Raw genomic sequence first — 18332 nt, forward strand, 5'->3', positions numbered from 1 at the left:
TAAACAATGATTAGATTATTTTATAATAATCATAGTAATATAATACTATAAAATTTATTTGATAATATATTAATTATATATTATTATAGTAAGTCTCCATTGTTATATATATTTGGTAAAATAAATAATATACATTTAATATGTCATAATTATGTAATGTTAAATTTCATTGGAGAGTGGTGACTCTGAAGGCTTCTTCTAAATACAACAAATCTTGCAATTGGAAATATGATTAATTTTATTTATCATCCTGATTATAAAGATTTAGATTTTTTAGAGTTCAAATTGCAATTCTATGCAATCAATTCATTTGGAAATTTGGCATTTAATTGCAGTATTTCTGATTGCGACGTGTCCGTAGCTTAAGTCCCGTAGTTTGTGAGCGTCATCAGAATGCCGTTTGCCCGGCCATCGTTAACCGTACACAGCAATCCGAAGGAGGCTCCCCAGCGTTTGAACTCACCGAAGGACGCCGACAGCCCAATCTTTCCACGGGGATCGGGTTCGCTCTCCAGTCGCGGCGAATGAGCTCTCCGGCGAGATCATCGGCGTCGGCGACGAGCGCCGGAGGTCAGGGCGGTGGTGTTAGCGGCAACGCTGGGTTCGGCGACGAGACCTCCTCTTACCACTTCCCCACCGACGTCATGTCCGCCCATGACCGCAAGGGGGAAGCCCTCGCCGGTAATCATCCAATCCGGTCGCTGCCAGCCCTAATCCCGCAACCCTCCTTTTCCCTTTCCGTAAAGTTTGTATCTTTAGGGATTTTCCCTTTTCCTCTCTCTGTTCACACTTCTTGAATCGAGCGGGTGCTCTCATTTCTTGAATTTTTCAATGCATTTTTCTTGAATTTTTGTGATTGCTTTTCTGATTTGATTCATTTGCTGGGGCATTACAGCTTTGAAATCGGAATTGATGGCCGCACTTCAGAAGGAGGTAAAATCTTTGGACGAAGACAGTTGGAAGTTTGCCCGCCCTCGCTCCCAAATCCACCTTATTTCGAGACCGGGTACTTCATACCCTGTTATTGACTGATTCTATAATGAATGTTCTGTCAATCACAATAAAAGGATCAAAATTTAGCTCTTCAATGGTGGTAGGAGAATTCCGCTAGATCCATTTGGATGAGATAAATTTTCCTGCTATGCATACATACATATCTATCTATCTATATATAGTGGAAAAATTAAATGAGCTTTTGCTCTGTGCTTTTCTTGATATATTGTGTTTTGACTTGGGGAATGTTCACCTTTTCTACTCATCTTTTATCTATTATATGGGTTGGACTTTGTATTGCTAATTGTAATATTTACTGATTGGTGTAATATGAGTTGTCTAATCCTGATGAAGAAATATAGTTGACAGGATTTTGACTGCCAGATCATATCTTGATTGTATCTGATTTCTAGGTTTTCGTTTCAATAAAAATGGACGGTTTTCTTCTTCTTTTTTTTTTAAGTTATGTATGTTCTATGGTTTGGATGCTCGACATCAACAAAGTCATTCGAAATAGTGGAACCTTGAGTTTGTAGGAGACTCAGATAACATATTTTTAGAGTGATCACATGTAAAAATTCTTTTCGTAGATTGTTTTCCCAACTGCCAGAATTGAAGAGTGGGTTGTATTTTTTACAATTAAAACTCCAGAGGCATGCGAAACTCTATGGTTCCATATCGTTTGGCTTCTTCTAAGGCAGGGAGGAACTATCAACTGCAACGAGCTAATGTATATGAAATTAAATAATACATTTTTGCTTCTAGTTTCATTAAACAGTGGTATTTTCAAAAGTGCCGGATAAATATACTTCTAGGGGAGCAGATATAATTATAAGACTAGAAATATAAGGCTTCTAAATTTAGAATAAAAATCATTACTTTGTTTTCAGAAGCATGAAAGATCCACGTACTGGAATTGGCACCATCATTCAAATCCTGCTAATTTTGGAATCATTGTTATCATGGCTATTAGGCTGCTGTTGTCTCCTTCTGCATGAATGTTTGTGATGTTGTTTGCCATTAATAGCTGACAAGAGTTATCTCTGCTGCATGCCAATTACCATTCCAATTGATCATACATCAGTTCTGCAAGGTGCGTGTTTTCTTACAGGCAACTAAAATGAGTTGTCATCTTGCTGGTGGCCTTCAGGATCACTGTTCCCTCTGTTGAAGCCGTGCTTGGGTGGTAATGGAAGCTCATGGTTTTCCATGCATATCAAAAACAGCCACTAGGAAAAATCTTTGAGTTTTGTGAAGTAATTATTGGTGACTGGCAATCATGAATCAATTGATTTTTTAATGGCTAAATTTTATTGGGAAAGAATGTTAGTGGCTCTATTAACTTTTTGCCATGGTATAAATGTAAGGTAATTTCACTATATGGCTTTCCTGTTTACTCAAATAGCATGCCAAGACATTTAATTTCCAACTTAAAATTATACCAAATTCCAAGTGGAGAAATTTTGAGATTCTATACATTGAGATTATAATATGTAATGTTAATGTTTCACTATATGTTGTTAAATGGTACAATAGAACAATAATTTTCAAGATGTTATGTGACGTTGCTATGATCATGTGCTATTCAACATTCCATAATTTGTTAAATTTAGGCGATGTTCATGTTCATTTGGCTCATCTAAGTTTGGATTTATTTGATGAGTAACCAGTAAATTATTTTATTAACTGTCTTCTAGGTGGGCATCAACACAAGTTTACAGGAAGAGATGGAAATGTGAACCACCTATTCAAGCAAACCAGAGACATATAGTGGTGAATTTTAAGAGCGCAGCCTCAAAATAATCAGGTACTAAGTTGAGCAATGGAGGCATCTTAGTTCGCAGTCATCATACAGGGACAGGAATAGTTCTAGTCATATCAGACTTTCTACCGGAACAATACTATAAGTCATCGAATTTGTTAGAGCTTAAGAACTTTTGTTCTTATCCCTGTTCAGCTTATTTTCCCTGCTTCTTGTATACCCTTATTCTTTTTTCATTTTTCCCTGTGTAGACTGACTTATGAACATTCTAATTTTGTAATGGTCGGCATAGTTTCAGACTGCTGCAAAAGGCCATTGTTGTTGCCGCTAACATTATATTTATTGACCATTAAATTTCTGCAATTTGGGCTCTCAGAACTTTAGTGATCTCACTATCTTTGATCTTGTACATCAGTTGCTGTTGTTTTCGCTTTTCGCTAAAATTATTGGACCAACTAATGTCCCTAGTGTTTTGGGTCCTCTGAGAGCCACTCTTCATGTGGCCTGCTAGATATGCGACTACTTTGACATCCAGCCCCTCGACATCGATTTGTATATGCATGTATTTTAATTACACAGTGCAGCTATGATAACTTTTTTTGTGAGTGATTAAATACACATGTTGAGGACATCGAATCATGAATGCTACTGCATATGCTGCTCCATTTTATAGTGACACTGGGATTGATCCTTGGAGATTGCTTCTTGCAGAATTTGGTCACATTGAGCTTGTGAGTGTATTATCATCAGTTATACCTACCTATGTCATTGTTGTTGAGGTCCATTAACCTTGCATTGTTTTCACTTTCGTTTGGAAATCAAGTTCTTCCTGACAAGGGAAATATTAGGTCCTGTTGGTGCAAAGCTCTATGTCTGCTCATTGTGGGTTGATGAAGCTATAAATTAAAAGTGAAAACAAGAGAAACATGGACTTCATGCTTAATAAATTAAAAGAATCAACTGTTTGAAGCTATAACAAGAGAAACATGGACTTCTTTTGGGACACAGCATCCCCAATTATACGGGCATTACATCACCAAATGGAACACCACCCAAATAAATAAATAAATTGAATAAAGAATTTTCTTTCTAACATCTCATGCTTTATATGGCCCCTCGGTCTGTTTGGCTTATAGAATAACCAATGCTTGAGAGCAGATGCTGCCTTTACATGCCAGTTTTACCATAGGCACCATCATTGTTTGTGTAGAGCAGGTAATGGAAGTGACATCATGAAATTGATCACTTAAATATATGGGAGTGGCATCATGAAATTGATCACCCAAATATATGGGAGTGACATCATGATGCTGATCGCTGAAATTAAATGATCCTAATTAAATGGTGATTTAGAAGGCATCTTTTGTTTTCTTGCATGATTCCTCCATGATACTGGTTCTGGCAACTCTGCATGAACAACATTGTCATCAGCATCTAGATCACTATTGTTATTAACACTGTGATCACCATTATTATCAGCATTGGGATCACCGTTGTTGTTGGTATTGGCACAACTGCTGTCATCAGCATTAAGAGTTGATAATGATGGAGTAGATGGGGGCTCCCTATTTTCTTCTGTTTGGCCTTTTTGGCTGTGGATGATAAAAGGCTATAAAGTAAAAATAATAATATGATGGAAAGGTGGAAAATTGTTAAATTGATTTAGAAAATAAGCAAATCAAGTTCATTATTCGAATGATTTAGCAAGTCTGTTTGGAATGACGAAGAACTGCGCATTCTAATGTGATTGGGGAGATCAGAAAACAGGGTCATAACCATGGTCAATATGTCTTAGTATTTAGTTACTAACTCTAATTGATCGGGTAGCTAAGACCATAATGCAAAAATTTGATCATGTAAGGATTTGATGAGATCTTCAAATCCCACCCTCCTTTTTCTCATTGTCCTGTCAAATAGCCTCTAATTTAGCAGGCAGCTAAAACCATAATGCTAATTTTTTATCATTTAAGAAATTTATGAGATCTTCAAATCCACCCTCCTTTTTCTCCATTTCCTCTCCAAATAGCTACTTAGATTGCTAGTGTAATTGTTTTAGTCTAACTTGCATTATGGGAGAATGATACCCTCGATTGAAATGATCTCAAAGGATCTTATGAAGTATGACTCTTTTTATAGATGAGATCAGGCTCATTGATTATGATTATTATTATTATCCAATTAACATCATAATTTAGCATACAGCCAAATGGCATAAATAACTATAGTGCACTAGAAAGCTCTGTCACGATCTAATGTGATTTAGGCACAAAGGTTGGAATTGACTCGAGGCACTTGATGGTTGAAGTATATGTGTGGTAGGTACTGGGTGTGGAGTGGGTCTGCCTCGAGAAAAACTCATCTGTTGTTATCGACTGGCTCCGGGGGGCGGATCGGTTTGGGGATGGTCATCCCCTCATCCGGAAGATCCTTAGGATGGCTCAGTTGATGGGTGATGTTGAGATTGGACACGTGTTTACGAAGGCGAACAGGACAACAGACTGGATCGCCTTCTTTATTGCCTGGCATTCCGAAGATTTTTTTTGGACGTCCGTGTTGCTGGAAATTGGACCCGGGGGCCGCCGTGAAGCCGGGGAAGGAGGAGCTCCGCTGCTGTAGGAGGCAGGCGGCGGTGCGCCGGCTGGCTGCGTCCTCCGCCGCGGGGGGTGTGCAAGTCCTGCAAGGAAAACCGGTGGCCGGGCTCCCCGGCGCCGGCCCTCCGATGCCTAAGTCAGAGGGGGCAAGTATGTGGAGAGAGCGGGGAAGAGAGTATATGGAGAAGACAGCAAGAACATTAGGATAAGATGAAGAAGACGAAGAGGATGATGTCCTCAATTGCGTCTGTGCTTCCCGGCGGGTTCAGTCCCGGGGATCTGTTTTTTGTTGTCCTCCTTCCCTTTTCCCCCCAGGTTTCCTTTTATAGGAGGATTTTTGTTACCTGGGAGGTGACAGGAGGTTTGTCCTGTTTTGTAATAATTGGGCACGATTTGGCCCATTAATGGCGTAATGGAGAACGGGACCGGATCAGACCGGAATCAGGGAGTTGTCACGGTCGATCGGACCTGTTGGAGTGGTTGAACCGCCGGCTGTGGTGGGCCTGGGGTCCGTGGATGGTAAGTGCATTTATTACCGAATGAACCGGCGGTCAGGGAGAGCCATACGTTCTGATGGTTCAGTGATCCGGAGATCGTCTTGGGCCGTGTTCATTAAATGACTGAGTGCATCAGAGACTTGAGAGAGTCTCGTGCATTAATGGCAGGTCGTGCCGAATACCTGCGAAGATCTTATGCCTTGATGGCTTGGAGATAGTGGCAGGTTATAGTGGAGTTGTCAGGTCCCTTAGAGGGTTAGGTGGAAATTGGATATTTGGCTAAGGCATGGGCTCGGCCTGCTGTGCTTGGCCTTCTGGTCTCGGCCTTCTGGTCTCGACCTTCTGGTCTCGGCTCTCTGGTCTCGGCTCTCTGGTCTCGGCCTTCTGGTCTCGGCTCTCTGGTCTCGGCTCTCTGGTCTATGAGCTCGAGAGCGGAAGAGCTCGATCACTTAGGATGAGCTCGAGAGCGGAAGAGCCCGATCACTTAGGATGAGCTCGAGAGCGGAAGAGCTCGATCACTTAGGATGAGCTCGAGAGCGGAAGAGCCCGATCACTTAGGATGAGCTCGAGAGCGGAAGAGCCCGATCACTTAGGATGAGCTCGAGAGCGGAAGAGCCCGATCACTTAGGATGAGCTCGAGAGCGGAAGAGCTCCATCACTTAGGATGAGCTCGAGCTTGCTGATGGATTTGGGTGCTATAATTACATTTGTGGGGTGGTCCATTTTTCCACCAATACTACCCCCCGACTTCCGAGTCCGAGCTGCTTTTTGGCTCGGGCGAAGGAAGTAGTTCAGTCATCGATCGTCCTGGTGCTGTGAGCGTTCTTACACCAAGGTGACTGAAGACGCTTTTTCTGTTCGGAGTCCGTTCTTTGGGGACGTCGGCAGAGAAGAATCCAAGTAAAGATAAATGAGAATGTAAAGACATTAAATGAATGGGTACCTTGTACCGTGTGCGTCCTTGCGCCGAGGCGACCGAAGACGCTTCTCTGCTCGGACTCCGTTCTTTGGGGACGTCGGCAGAGAAAAGTCCAAGAATAAAATAATGTAAAGACATTAAATGAATGGGTACCTTGTACCGTGTGCGTCCTTGCGCCGAGGCGACTGAAGACGCTTCTCTGCTCGGACTCCGTTCTTTGGGGACGTCGGCAGAGAAAAGTCCAAGTAGAATAGATAATGTAAAAAACATTAAATAAATGGGTACCTTGTACCGTGTGCGTCCTGGCGTCGAGGCGACTGAAGACGCTTCTCTGCTCGGACTCCGTTTTTGGAGGGCGTCGACAGAGAAATCCAAAAGCAGAATAGATAATGTAAAAACATTAAATAAATGGGTACCTTGTACCGTGTGCGTCCTGGCGCCGAGGCGGCTGAAGACGCTTCTCTGCTCGGACTCCGTTCTTCGAGGACGTCGGCAGAGAAATCCAGAAGCAGAATAGATAATGTAAAAACATTAAGTAAATGGGTACCTTGTACCGTATGCGTCCTTGCGCCGAGGCGACTGAAGACGCTTCTCTGCTCGGACTCCGTTTTTGGAGGGCGTCGACAGAGAAATCCAATAATAGATAATGTAAAAAACATTAAGTAAATAGGTACCTTGTACCGTGTGCGTCCTGGTGCCGAGGCGACTGAAGACGCTTCTCTGCTCGGACTCCGTTTTTGGAGGGGGTCGGCAGAGAAATCCAGAAGCAGAATAGATAATGTAAAAACATTAAGTAAATGGGTACCTTGTACCGTATGCGTCCTTGCGCCGAGGCGACTGAAGACGCTTCTCTGCTCGGACTCCGTTTTTGGAGGGCGTCGACAGAGAAATCCAATAATAGATAATGTAAAGACATTAAGTAAATAGGTACCTTGTACCGTGTGCGTCCTGGCGCCGAGGCGACTGAAGACGCTTCTCTGCTCGGACTCCGTTTTTGGAGGACGTCGGCAGAGAAATCCAGAAATAGACAATATGGAGACATTAACGTAGAAACATTAAGTAAATGGGTACCTTGTACCGTGTGCGTCCTGGCGCCGAGGCGACTGGAGACGCTCCTCTGCTCGGACTCCGTTCTTTGGGGATGTCGGCAGAGAAATCCAAAAATAGACAATATGGAGACATTAATGTAGAAACATTAAGTAAATGGGTACCTTGTACCGTGTGCGTCCTGGCGCCGAGGCGACTGAAGACGCTTCTCTGCTCGGACTCCATTTTTGGAGGGCGTCGACAGAGAAATTCAATAATAGATAATGTAAAAAACATTAAATAAATAGGTACCTTGTACCGTGTGCGTCCTGGCGCCGAGGCAACTGAAGACGCTTCTCTGCTCGGACTCCGTTTTTGGAGGGCGTCGACAGAGAAATCCAATAATAGATAATGTAAAGACGTTAAGTAAATAGGTACCTTGTACCGTGTGCGTCCTAGCGCCGAGGCGACTGAAGACGCTTCTCTGCTCGGACTCCGTTTTTGGAGGGCGTCGACAGAGAAATCCAATAATAGATAATGTAAAAAACATTAAATAAATAGGTACCTTGTACCGTGTGCGTCCTGGCGCCGAGGCGACTGAAGACGCTTCTCTGCTCGGACTCCGTTTTTGGAGGGCGTCGACAGAGAAATCCAATAATAGATAATGTAAAGACATTAAATAAATAGGTACCTTGTACCGTGTGCGTCCTGGCGCCGAGGCGACTGAAGACGCTTCTCTGCTCGGACTCCGTTTTTGGAGGGCGTCGACAGAGAAATCCAATAATAGATAATATAAAAAACATTAAATAAATAGGTACCTTGTACCGTGTGCGTCCTGGCGCCGAGGCGACTGAAGACGCTTCTCTGCTCGGACTCCGTTCTTCGAGGACGTCGGCAGAGAAATCCAGAAGAGGAAGGAACGAGCCGAGCTCGTTGGTTGAAGCTGGTAAAGAATGAGCCGAGCTCGTTTGGCCAATAAAGACAACATCCCAACGTATCGGGGCATCCCGACGTCTCGAGGCATCCCGGCCGAGGTCGGGGTAGGAGCACGAGCCGAGCTCGTCCGGTCAGAGGACCGCTACTCAACAAATGGAGCACGAGCCGAGCTCGTCCGGTCAGAGAGGACCGCTACTCAATAGTCGATGGAGCACGAGCCGAGCTCGTCCGGTCAGAGAGGACCGCTACTCAATAGTCGATGGAGCACGAGCCGAGCTCGTCCGGTCAGAGAGGACCGCTAACTCATAGCCGATGGAGCACGAGCCGAGCTCGTCCGGTCAGAGAGGACGACTAACTCATAGCCGATGGAGCACGAGCCGAGCTCGTCCGGTCAGAGAGGACCGCTAACTCATATCCTGACGTCTCGGGCGTCCCTATAGCCGGGGCATCCCGACGTCTCGGGCCATCCCGACGAATCGGGGCATCCCGTTGTGGCAGGGCATCCCAATATATTGGGGCATCCTGACGTCTCAGGGCATCCTGACCGTGGTCAGGGTAGGAGAACGAGCCGAGCTCGTTGGCTAACCTGAAAATAGATAAAATATTGAATTTATTTGAAGCCAAAGTGGCGTCCTGTACCTTTTGGAGATATTTTGATAGCTCTCGAGCTTCGAAGTTCCTCAGGACTTGGTTCGGCACCGGCCTTCTTTGGCTTGATTTTTTAGGTGTTTTGCGCTCGGGTTTCTGAGCTCGGTCTGCATGAGCTCGACGGGGGCTTCAATGATGGCGACGCTCTGAAAGGGGAGCAATGTCGCGGGCGCCGTCCCAAGGACTTACGCCCGTAAGGAGGGAGTACATGCTGGTTTCTTGCTTGCTGCCGGAAGACACAAGACTTGGAAGGATAATGGGATTTAATGGGGCTGTACCCTTTGTCACAGAGGCTTACAATCCCATTTTAAAGCTCCATAACTTTCCTTCTCCAGACCTCAGCTTTTATTTCTCTTTCCTCCCAACTCGTTGACGTGAGACTTGGACTACTACTTCTCACTGGTTGCCCCCACATACGTCGTTGCAGCGGGAGCCATGCCTGATTCGAGATGGCTCGGGAGTCAGGAGAAAGTTTCTTCCTCTGCTTCACATGATTCCGTGGAGGCGGCACAGGAGGGGCCTCCACTTGTTGCAGGCTTTGGGCTGCAAATAGCTAGCGCTTGGACTTGCTGCACAAGCGCATCGAAGTGCTCGAGTAGAACGGGTGTAATAACCCCAAAATATTTTTTTTTATATAAAAAAGGATAGAATAGTCATTTAAAATTGATATGAGGGGTAAAATTGGAAGGAATGAAAAGATAATGGCATAGTTGTAGATGCGTTGAAGTGGTAAGGGTAAAATTGGAAAGGAATCAAAAGTTAATGGCATAACCGTAGATATGTTGAAGTGTTAGGGGCAAAATGGGAATTTAATAATATTAAACAAAGGGTGAATAGTGTCTTGATGTGATTTAATTGGAGGGTTTGAGCTGGCTTTTGGAATGAAACCGAGAGAAAGAGGGAGGGGGTTCTCAGGCGTGAAACAGAGGAAAGAAAGAAAGAAAAAGAGAAGAAGAAGAAGAAGAAAGAAGAAGAGGAAGGGGATTCAAGGAGGAAAGGGATCCCGGTTGCACTTCCAGCTGAAGGGAAAAACGTAGATCTCCTTCCCCTCTACGCAAGGACCTCGATTTCCAAAAAGAAAAAGGTAAATATCCGTCCCTATCTAGTCTTTTGATGACATTAGGCTATACAAAGGGTGGATATAGTCTAGAGGGGTCGGATAAGGGTTGTAGAGGCGGTTAAAAGAGAAAGAATCGGATTTTGACAATTTTTTCCGGCACTACGGAAAAACTGTGTCGAAGTCCTAACTTCGGCGAATTATTTAGGGGGTCAAACGGCCTCCGATGATGATGCATGTTATCTCTTTGGAATCCTCTGTGAGTGTAGAATGTTAGATAAAAATTTCATCAAATTTGGAGTCCTGAAAGTGGATCAAAACCGGGATGAAGTAACCCACTGTCAGTTCGGGTTACTGTTTATCCGGGTGGAAAATAGGGGATTTCATGCTATAATAGAGTATTAAGCCTAGATCAAGCTAAAAGGGACCTTGTACTCATGCAAAGGAGTCCCTAATACACATAAATGGTGAGTTAATTAATTAAAAAGGAAAGGAAGAAAGAAAAGAAAAGATTTAGGGAACAGGGGAGTTGAATCAATTAAAGTTTCCTATGTTATAATTGGCACGTAGATTATAGCCCTTGATACAAGACTAAATGTATTGTAAATGCATGTCACAGTTGGGCAAGAAGCTAGGGAACAAGAGGAAGAAGTTCCCCACTGCCTGCTGTAGATTTTTGGAGGCGTATCTGGGCTGTGCCAGATTGACAGGTGAGTGGGAGTCATGTACTTTGCACCATGAGCATCCTTAATTCATTTTCATGAATGTCGCCAGGTGTGAATTGATTCCACCTGAGCCTATTGATTAATTGTTGTTGTATATTCCTCTATATTTTGATTCTCCATGCTTGATTATTCTGTACATGCATTCGAGGGAACATTGAGAGGAATTACGAGGGGTTGATGAGTAATCAAATTGATTCCGAATTGTGAAATGATTTCTTTTGTAAATTGATTTCATTTCCTCTATTTTAAAGACTTGTGAGTCGTAGCTTGATTATACTCTTTTATGAGTAATTAAATTGGTTCCAAATTGTGAAATAACTTCTTTTGTAAATTGATTTCATTTCCTCCATTTCAAAGATTTGTAGAGCCTTTTTAGTGGTATATTGAGTTGTATTGCACTTCCTTGACCCTCACTCCTAACCCTGATGTTAGTTTATGATTGGGTCATGATCGAGTGAGTGGTAGTCTTGATCATACTCCTTTTTAGTAGAGTATTGGGAGGGTGCATTATGGCATTTATGCATGGCTTGGCAGTATCTGCAGGACACCTATAGTCGATGGGGTTGAACATCGGCCTTTGTGCACATAGTAGCCTTCTGGGTGGGCGGAGCCCAGTCCCTTCCTAGGGGGGACACGGCCCTAGGCGTAGGATCGGCCGGTCCTACGACTTATATTCTGCTTGCCGCCGGGCATAGTAAGACCCCGCGAGGTGCAGTATGGCTTTCCGCGGATGTAGAATTCCCGCGAGGTACCGTTTAGTATGTAGATGTGAGATGGATTTCTGTTCTGGATACTGGCCAGCATTTATATGATCAGTGTGGTGTCTTATCCTGCATATGCATGTGACAGTAGGGAGTTGTTGCTGGTTCGCCTGGGGCGTAAAACCCACCTCCCGATAGCTGTCTAGCATTTATGTTATCGGTATGGTGTCTTATCCTGCATATGCATGTGACAGTAGGGAGTTGTTGCTGGTTCGCCTGGGGCGTAAAAACCCACCTTCCGACAGCTGTCTAGTGATGATTTACATATTGGTGTGGTGTCATATTCGATATATGCATATGGCAGTAGGGAGTTGTTGCTGGTTCGCCTGGGGCGTAAAACCCACCTCCCGATAGCTGTCTAGTGATGATTTCAGCATATTGACACCTGATTTGTATGTTCCAGCATTATGATCTGTTGAGCATATTCATGAGTAGCATATATGTTTACTTGATTATTCCATATATGCTTCAGATGAGTTGATATTGATTGTGGTGATATTGATGATTTACTCTATATTCTCTATGTTGAGTTCATGTTCATGTTGTTATTGATCTTGAGATTTCATCTCGAGCCATGATTATATTCTGTCTCATGTGCATAGTACTCTCTACTCCACTCACTGAGTATTTATATACTCACTCCCCAGTTTGATATTTTTGATTGCAGGGCAGGTATTGTATAGAGAGGAGCAGGATTAGTGGTTGCCTGCTAGCTGTGCCGCTCCATAGTATAGTATAATGTAGATAGAGGTTTATCCCCTTTTGGTGTATTATAAACCTTCTATTATATATAGTGCATAGTTACAGTCATAGATCCTGTTGTGGATATGGGTTTGACCATGGATGGATTGGGAAGCATGTATATATATATGTGTGTGCAGATCAGTTGTGTGCCTGTGATAATGTATTGCTATATATTGTCCAGGTTTATTATGTGACAGATTATGTGATTACTGCTCTGACAGGTAGTGTGTTGTATGTATTGAGATAATCCTGACAGGTCACTATAGGAAAAGTGATCATTTTGTGCATGTATCATGCCAAATTTTTCAAGATCTATTGATGATTGATAGGTAGTAGGGTTCTACGCGGTGGCTGGTGGCCTTATGCCTACCCGCACCCTAGGACCGTCGCGGCGGCCCGCCGGGAACGGGGCGGGGGTCGTGACAAGAAGTGGTATCAGAGCAAAGGTTAAGAAGAGTCCTGTCAGAGCAATAGGATGAGTCAGGATTAAGTATAGGATTATACTATGGAGCATAGGATTTTTCTGTATGTTATTTTATGAGTCATTTACAACTCAGTAAAATATATCATGACTCAGTGTGTAACGACCATCCTCTCTTTTTGACTTTTTTAGAGAGATATAAAGAATACCTCCAAGGAGAGGACCTGCTCGTCCTGGAAGGAGGATGGAGCCAGATATAGCATTGGATGCGGGTTCTGCACATGTCGAGCCCCAAAGAGAAAAACCTCCTCCTGCTGATAGACGGAGGGTTGATGATCAAGGAGATGTAGGAAGTAGAGATACATTGATGGAACAGTTACTGGCGGAGAATCAGGCTCTGAGGGAGCAGATTGCTCGGGAAAAATCTCCTGCCCCGTCAGTAGTATCCATCCCACCTCCTGTACCTGTGCCAAGAAGTTTGGCCAGGCGGGCTCTAGATGATGAGGGGATTACTCTACAGGAATTTCTGAGGCTCAGAACCCCGGAGTTTAAGGGGGAAGAAGGTGAAGATCCTCAGAGATTTCTGGAGGAGACTGAAAAGATGATACGGAGACTGCCCTGTTCTGATGCAAGAGCTATAGAACTTGTAGGGCTTATAATGAAGGAAGATGCTTGGGACTGGTACCAGAGACAAGTGGAGGACAAATTGTACAGTAGGAATCCTCCAACCTGGGAAGAGTTCAGGCAAGCAGTGATGGATGAGTTTTTGTCTCCGGTTGAGAGGCAGAATCGGGCTCTTCAGTTTGAGAGGCTGAAGCAGATGCCCGGAATGAGCGTATCTGAGTACGCTCGTGAGTTCACTAGATTGGGGAAGTATGCTCCTTACATCATCCCCACTGAAGCTGCCAGGATATAAAAGATTCAGGCGGGGTCTGATTTCCCCGCTTTATAATGCAGTGCTGGCAGTAGAGGTCCCCACCTTGTCTAGGCTGATTGATAAAGCAAAACAGTGGGAGACCAGAAACAAAGAGGAAAGAGCTGAAAGAGAACAGAGGAAAATGAGTATGGGGAAAGGGCAAAGCAGTAGAGATAGATTTGAGGGAGTAGATCTCTCGGAGGGCCCGACGGAGCAGTCTGTACGCTCAACTCCACCTGCCCCACGTAAGAGGAAATGGAGGGAAAGAGGTCAATCACAAGAAACTTTTCTACCATCAGTACCTCGTCCTCCAGTCACTATAGCCAGAACTGAATCTGGGTTCCAATCATGGCCAGTGTGTGGCATATGTGGGAAGCAGCACCCTGGCAGATGCAGAATGGGCCAGGGAGTGTGCTACAGATGTGGACAGCCGGGTCATTTTGCCAGAGAATGCCTGCAGGGTGCCACCCAGCAGTTTGTGCCTTTGGCATCCTACCCTTCTGTGCAGATGGACAGGCCTAGTAGTAGGGGGCCTGTAGGCAGAGGCAGAGGTCAGACACCAGCATCACAGCAGAGTGCTGGACCATCTCAACTGTCAGCTCCAGTAGGCAGAGGGCAAGGAAGGGTGTTCACGGTAAATCCACAGGAGGCATAGGCATCGAATGCAACTATGACAGGTAATTTACTCTTTTAAATTCGAGGACGAATTTTATATAAGGGAGGGAGGATGTAATAACCCCAAAATATTTTTTTTTATATAAAAAAGGATAGAATAGTCATTTAAAATTGATATGAGGGGTAAAATTGGAAGGAATGAAAAGATAATGGCATAGTTGTAGATGCGTTGAAGTGGTAAGGGTAAAATTGGAAAGGAATCAAAAGTTAATGGCATAACCGTAGATATGTTGAAGTGTTAGGGGCAAAATGGGAATTTAATAATATTAAACAAAGGGTGAATAGTGTCTTGATGTGATTTAATTGGAGGGTTTGAGCTGGCTTTTGGAATGAAACCGAGAGAAAGAGGGAGGGGGTTCTCAGGCGTGAAACAGAGGAAAGAAAGAAAGAAAAAGAGAAGAAGAAGAAGAAGAAAGAAGAAGAGGAAGGGGATTCAAGGAGGAAAGGGATCCCGGTTGCACTTCCAGCTGAAGGGAAAAACGTAGATCTCCTTCCCCTCTACGCAAGGACCTCGATTTCCAAAAAGAAAAAGGTAAATATCCGTCCCTATCTAGTCTTTTGATGACATTAGGCTATACAAAGGGTGGATATAGTCTAGAGGGGTCGGATAAGGGTTGTAGAGGCGGTTAAAAGAGAAAGAATCGGATTTTGACAATTTTTTCCGGCACTACGGAAAAACTGTGTCGAAGTCCTAACTTCGGCGAATTATTTAGGGGGTCAAACGGCCTCCGATGATGATGCATGTTATCTCTTTGGAATCCTCTGTGAGTGTAGAATGTTAGATAAAAATTTCATCAAATTTGGAGTCCTGAAAGTGGATCAAAACCGGGATGAAGTAACCCACTGTCAGTTCGGGTTACTGTTTATCCGGGTGGAAAATAGGGGATTTCATGCTATAATAGAGTATTAAGCCTAGATCAAGCTAAAAGGGACCTTGTACTCATGCAAAGGAGTCCCTAATACACATAAATGGTGAGTTAATTAATTAAAAAGGAAAGGAAGAAAGAAAAGAAAAGATTTAGGGAACAGGGGAGTTGAATCAATTAAAGTTTCCTATGTTATAATTGGCACGTAGATTATAGCCCTTGATACAAGACTAAATGTATTGTAAATGCATGTCACAGTTGGGCAAGAAGCTAGGGAACAAGAGGAAGAAGTTCCCCACTGCCTGCTGTAGATTTTTGGAGGCGTATCTGGGCTGTGCCAGATTGACAGGTGAGTGGGAGTCATGTACTTTGCACCATGAGCATCCTTAATTCATTTTCATGAATGTCGCCAGGTGTGAATTGATTCCACCTGAGCCTATTGATTAATTGTTGTTGTATATTCCTCTATATTTTGATTCTCCATGCTTGATTATTCTGTACATGCATTCGAGGGAACATTGAGAGGAATTACGAGGGGTTGATGAGTAATCAAATTGATTCCGAATTGTGAAATGATTTCTTTTGTAAATTGATTTCATTTCCTCTATTTTAAAGACTTGTGAGTCGTAGCTTGATTATACTCTTTTATGAGTAATTAAATTGGTTCCAAATTGTGAAATAACTTCTTTTGTAAATTGATTTCATTTCCTCCATTTCAAAGATTTGTAGAGCCTTTTTAGTGGTATATTGAGTTGTATTGCACTTCCTTGACCCTCACTCCTAACCCTGATGTTAGTTTATGATTGGGTCATGATCGAGTGAGTGGTAGTCTTGATCATACTCCTTTTTAGTAGAGTATTGGGAGGGTGCATTATGGCATTTATGCATGGCTTGGCAGTATCTGCAGGACACCTATAGTCGATGGGGTTGAACATCGGCCTTTGTGCACATAGTAGCCTTCTGGGTGGGCGGAGCCCAGTCCCTTCCTAGGGGGGGACACGGCCCTAGGCGTAGGATCAGCCGGTCCTACGACTTATATTCTGCTTGCCGCCGGGCATAGTAAGACCCCGCGAGGTGCAGTATGGCTTTCCGCGGATGTAGAATTCCCGCGAGGTGCCGTTTAGTATGTAGATGTGAGATGGATTTCTGTTCTGGATACTGGCCAGCATTTATATGATCAGTGTGGTGTCTTATCCTGCATATGCATGTGACAGTAGGGAGTTGTTGCTGGTTCGCCTGGGGCGTAAAATCCACCTCCCGATAGCTGTCTAGCATTTATGTTATCGGTATGGTGTCTTATCCTGCATATGCATGTGACAGTAGGGAGTTTTTGCTGGTTCGCCTGGGGCGTAAAAACCCACCTTCCGACAGCTGTCTAGTGATGATTTACATATTGGTGTGGTGTCATATTCGATATATGCATATGGCAGTAGGGAGTTGTTGCTGGTTCGCCTGGGGCGTAAAACCCACCTCCCGATAGCTGTCTAGTGATGATTTCAGCATATTGACACCTGATTTGTATGTTCCAGCATTATGATCTGTTGAGCATATTCATGAGTAGCATATATGTTTACTTGATTATTCCATATATGCTTCAGATGAGTTGATATTGATTGTGGTGATATTGATGATTTACTCTATATTCTCTATGTTGAGTTCATGTTCATGTTGTTATTGATCTTGAGATTTCATCTCGAGCCATGATTATATTCTGTCTCATGTGCATAGTACTCTCTACTCCACTCACTGAGTATTTATATACTCACTCCCCAGTTTGATATTTTTGATTGCAGGGCAGGTATTGTATAGAGAGGAGCAGGATTAGTGGTTGCCTGCTAGCTGTGCCGCTCCATAGTATAGTATAATGTAGATAGAGGTTTATCCCCTTTTGGTGTATTATAAACCTTCTATTATATATAGTGCATAGTTACAGTCATAGATCCTGTTGTGGATATGGGTTTGACCATGGATGGATTGGGAAGCATGTATATATATATGTGTGTGCAGATCAGTTGTGTGCCTGTGATAATGTATTGCTATATATTGTCCAGGTTTATTATGTGACAGATTATGTGATTACTGCTCTGACAGGTAGTGTGTTGTATGTATTGAGATAATCCTGACAGGTCACTATAGGAAAAGTGATCATTTTGTGCATGTATCATGCCAAATTTTTCAAGATCTATTGATGATTGATAGGTAGTAGGGTTCTACGCGGTGGCTGGTGGCCTTATGCCTACCCGCACCCTAGGACCGTCGCGGCGGCCCGCCGGGAACGGGGCGGGGGTCGTGACAAGGGGACCGGATCAGACCGGAATCAGGGAGTTGTCACGGTCGATCGGACCTGTTGGAGTGGTTGAACCGCCGGCTGTGGTGGGCCTGGGGTCCGTGGATGGTAAGTGCATTTATTACCGAATGAACCGGCGGTCAGGGAGAGCCATACGTTCTGATGGTTCAGTGATCCGGAGATCGTCTTGGGCCGTGTTCATTAAATGACTGAGTGCATCGGAGACTTGAGAGAGTCTCGTGCATTAATGGCAGGTCGTGCCGAATACCTGCGAAGATCTTATGCCTTGATGGCTTGGAGATAGTGGCAGGTTATAGTGGAGTTGTCAGGTCCCTTAGAGGGTTAGGTGGAAATTGGATATTTGGCTAAGGCATGGGCTCGGCCTGCTGTGCTCGGCCTTCTGGTCTCGGCCTTCTGGTCTCGGCTCTCTGGTCTATGAGCTCGAGAGCGGAAGAGCCCGATCACTTAGGATGAGCTCGAGAGCGGAAGAGCCCGATCACTTAGGATG

The 18332-nt window shown here is 43.9% G+C and overlaps 1 protein-coding gene across 2 annotated transcripts; it reads left to right on the forward strand.

Moving 5' to 3' along the window:
* Window positions 1-362: 362 nt before the first annotated feature.
* On the forward strand, window positions 363-3118 carry SAMBA (valine-tRNA ligase). Of its 2 annotated transcripts, none has more exons than XM_088723930.2 (3): window positions 363-681; window positions 896-933; window positions 2691-3118. In XM_088723930.2, the coding sequence occupies exons 1-3, from the start codon at window positions 525-527 to the stop codon at window positions 2730-2732; spliced, it is 237 nt and encodes a 78-aa protein (XP_088580056.2). In that variant the 5' UTR covers window positions 363-524; the 3' UTR covers window positions 2733-3118. The 2 variants fall into 2 exon arrangements, with proteins under 2 accessions (XP_088580056.2, XP_008776694.3); XM_008778472.5 differs by having other exon boundaries at window positions 365-681; window positions 896-1006.
* The last annotated feature ends 15214 nt before the right edge of the window (window positions 3119-18332 follow it).

Source organism: Phoenix dactylifera, chromosome 6 (assembly GCF_051530095.1).
Source record: "Phoenix dactylifera cultivar Ajwa chromosome 6, Ajwa_hap1_PhDact_Kaust_v1.1, whole genome shotgun sequence".
In the NCBI taxonomy this organism is placed as follows: domain Eukaryota; kingdom Viridiplantae; phylum Streptophyta; class Magnoliopsida; order Arecales; family Arecaceae; genus Phoenix; species Phoenix dactylifera.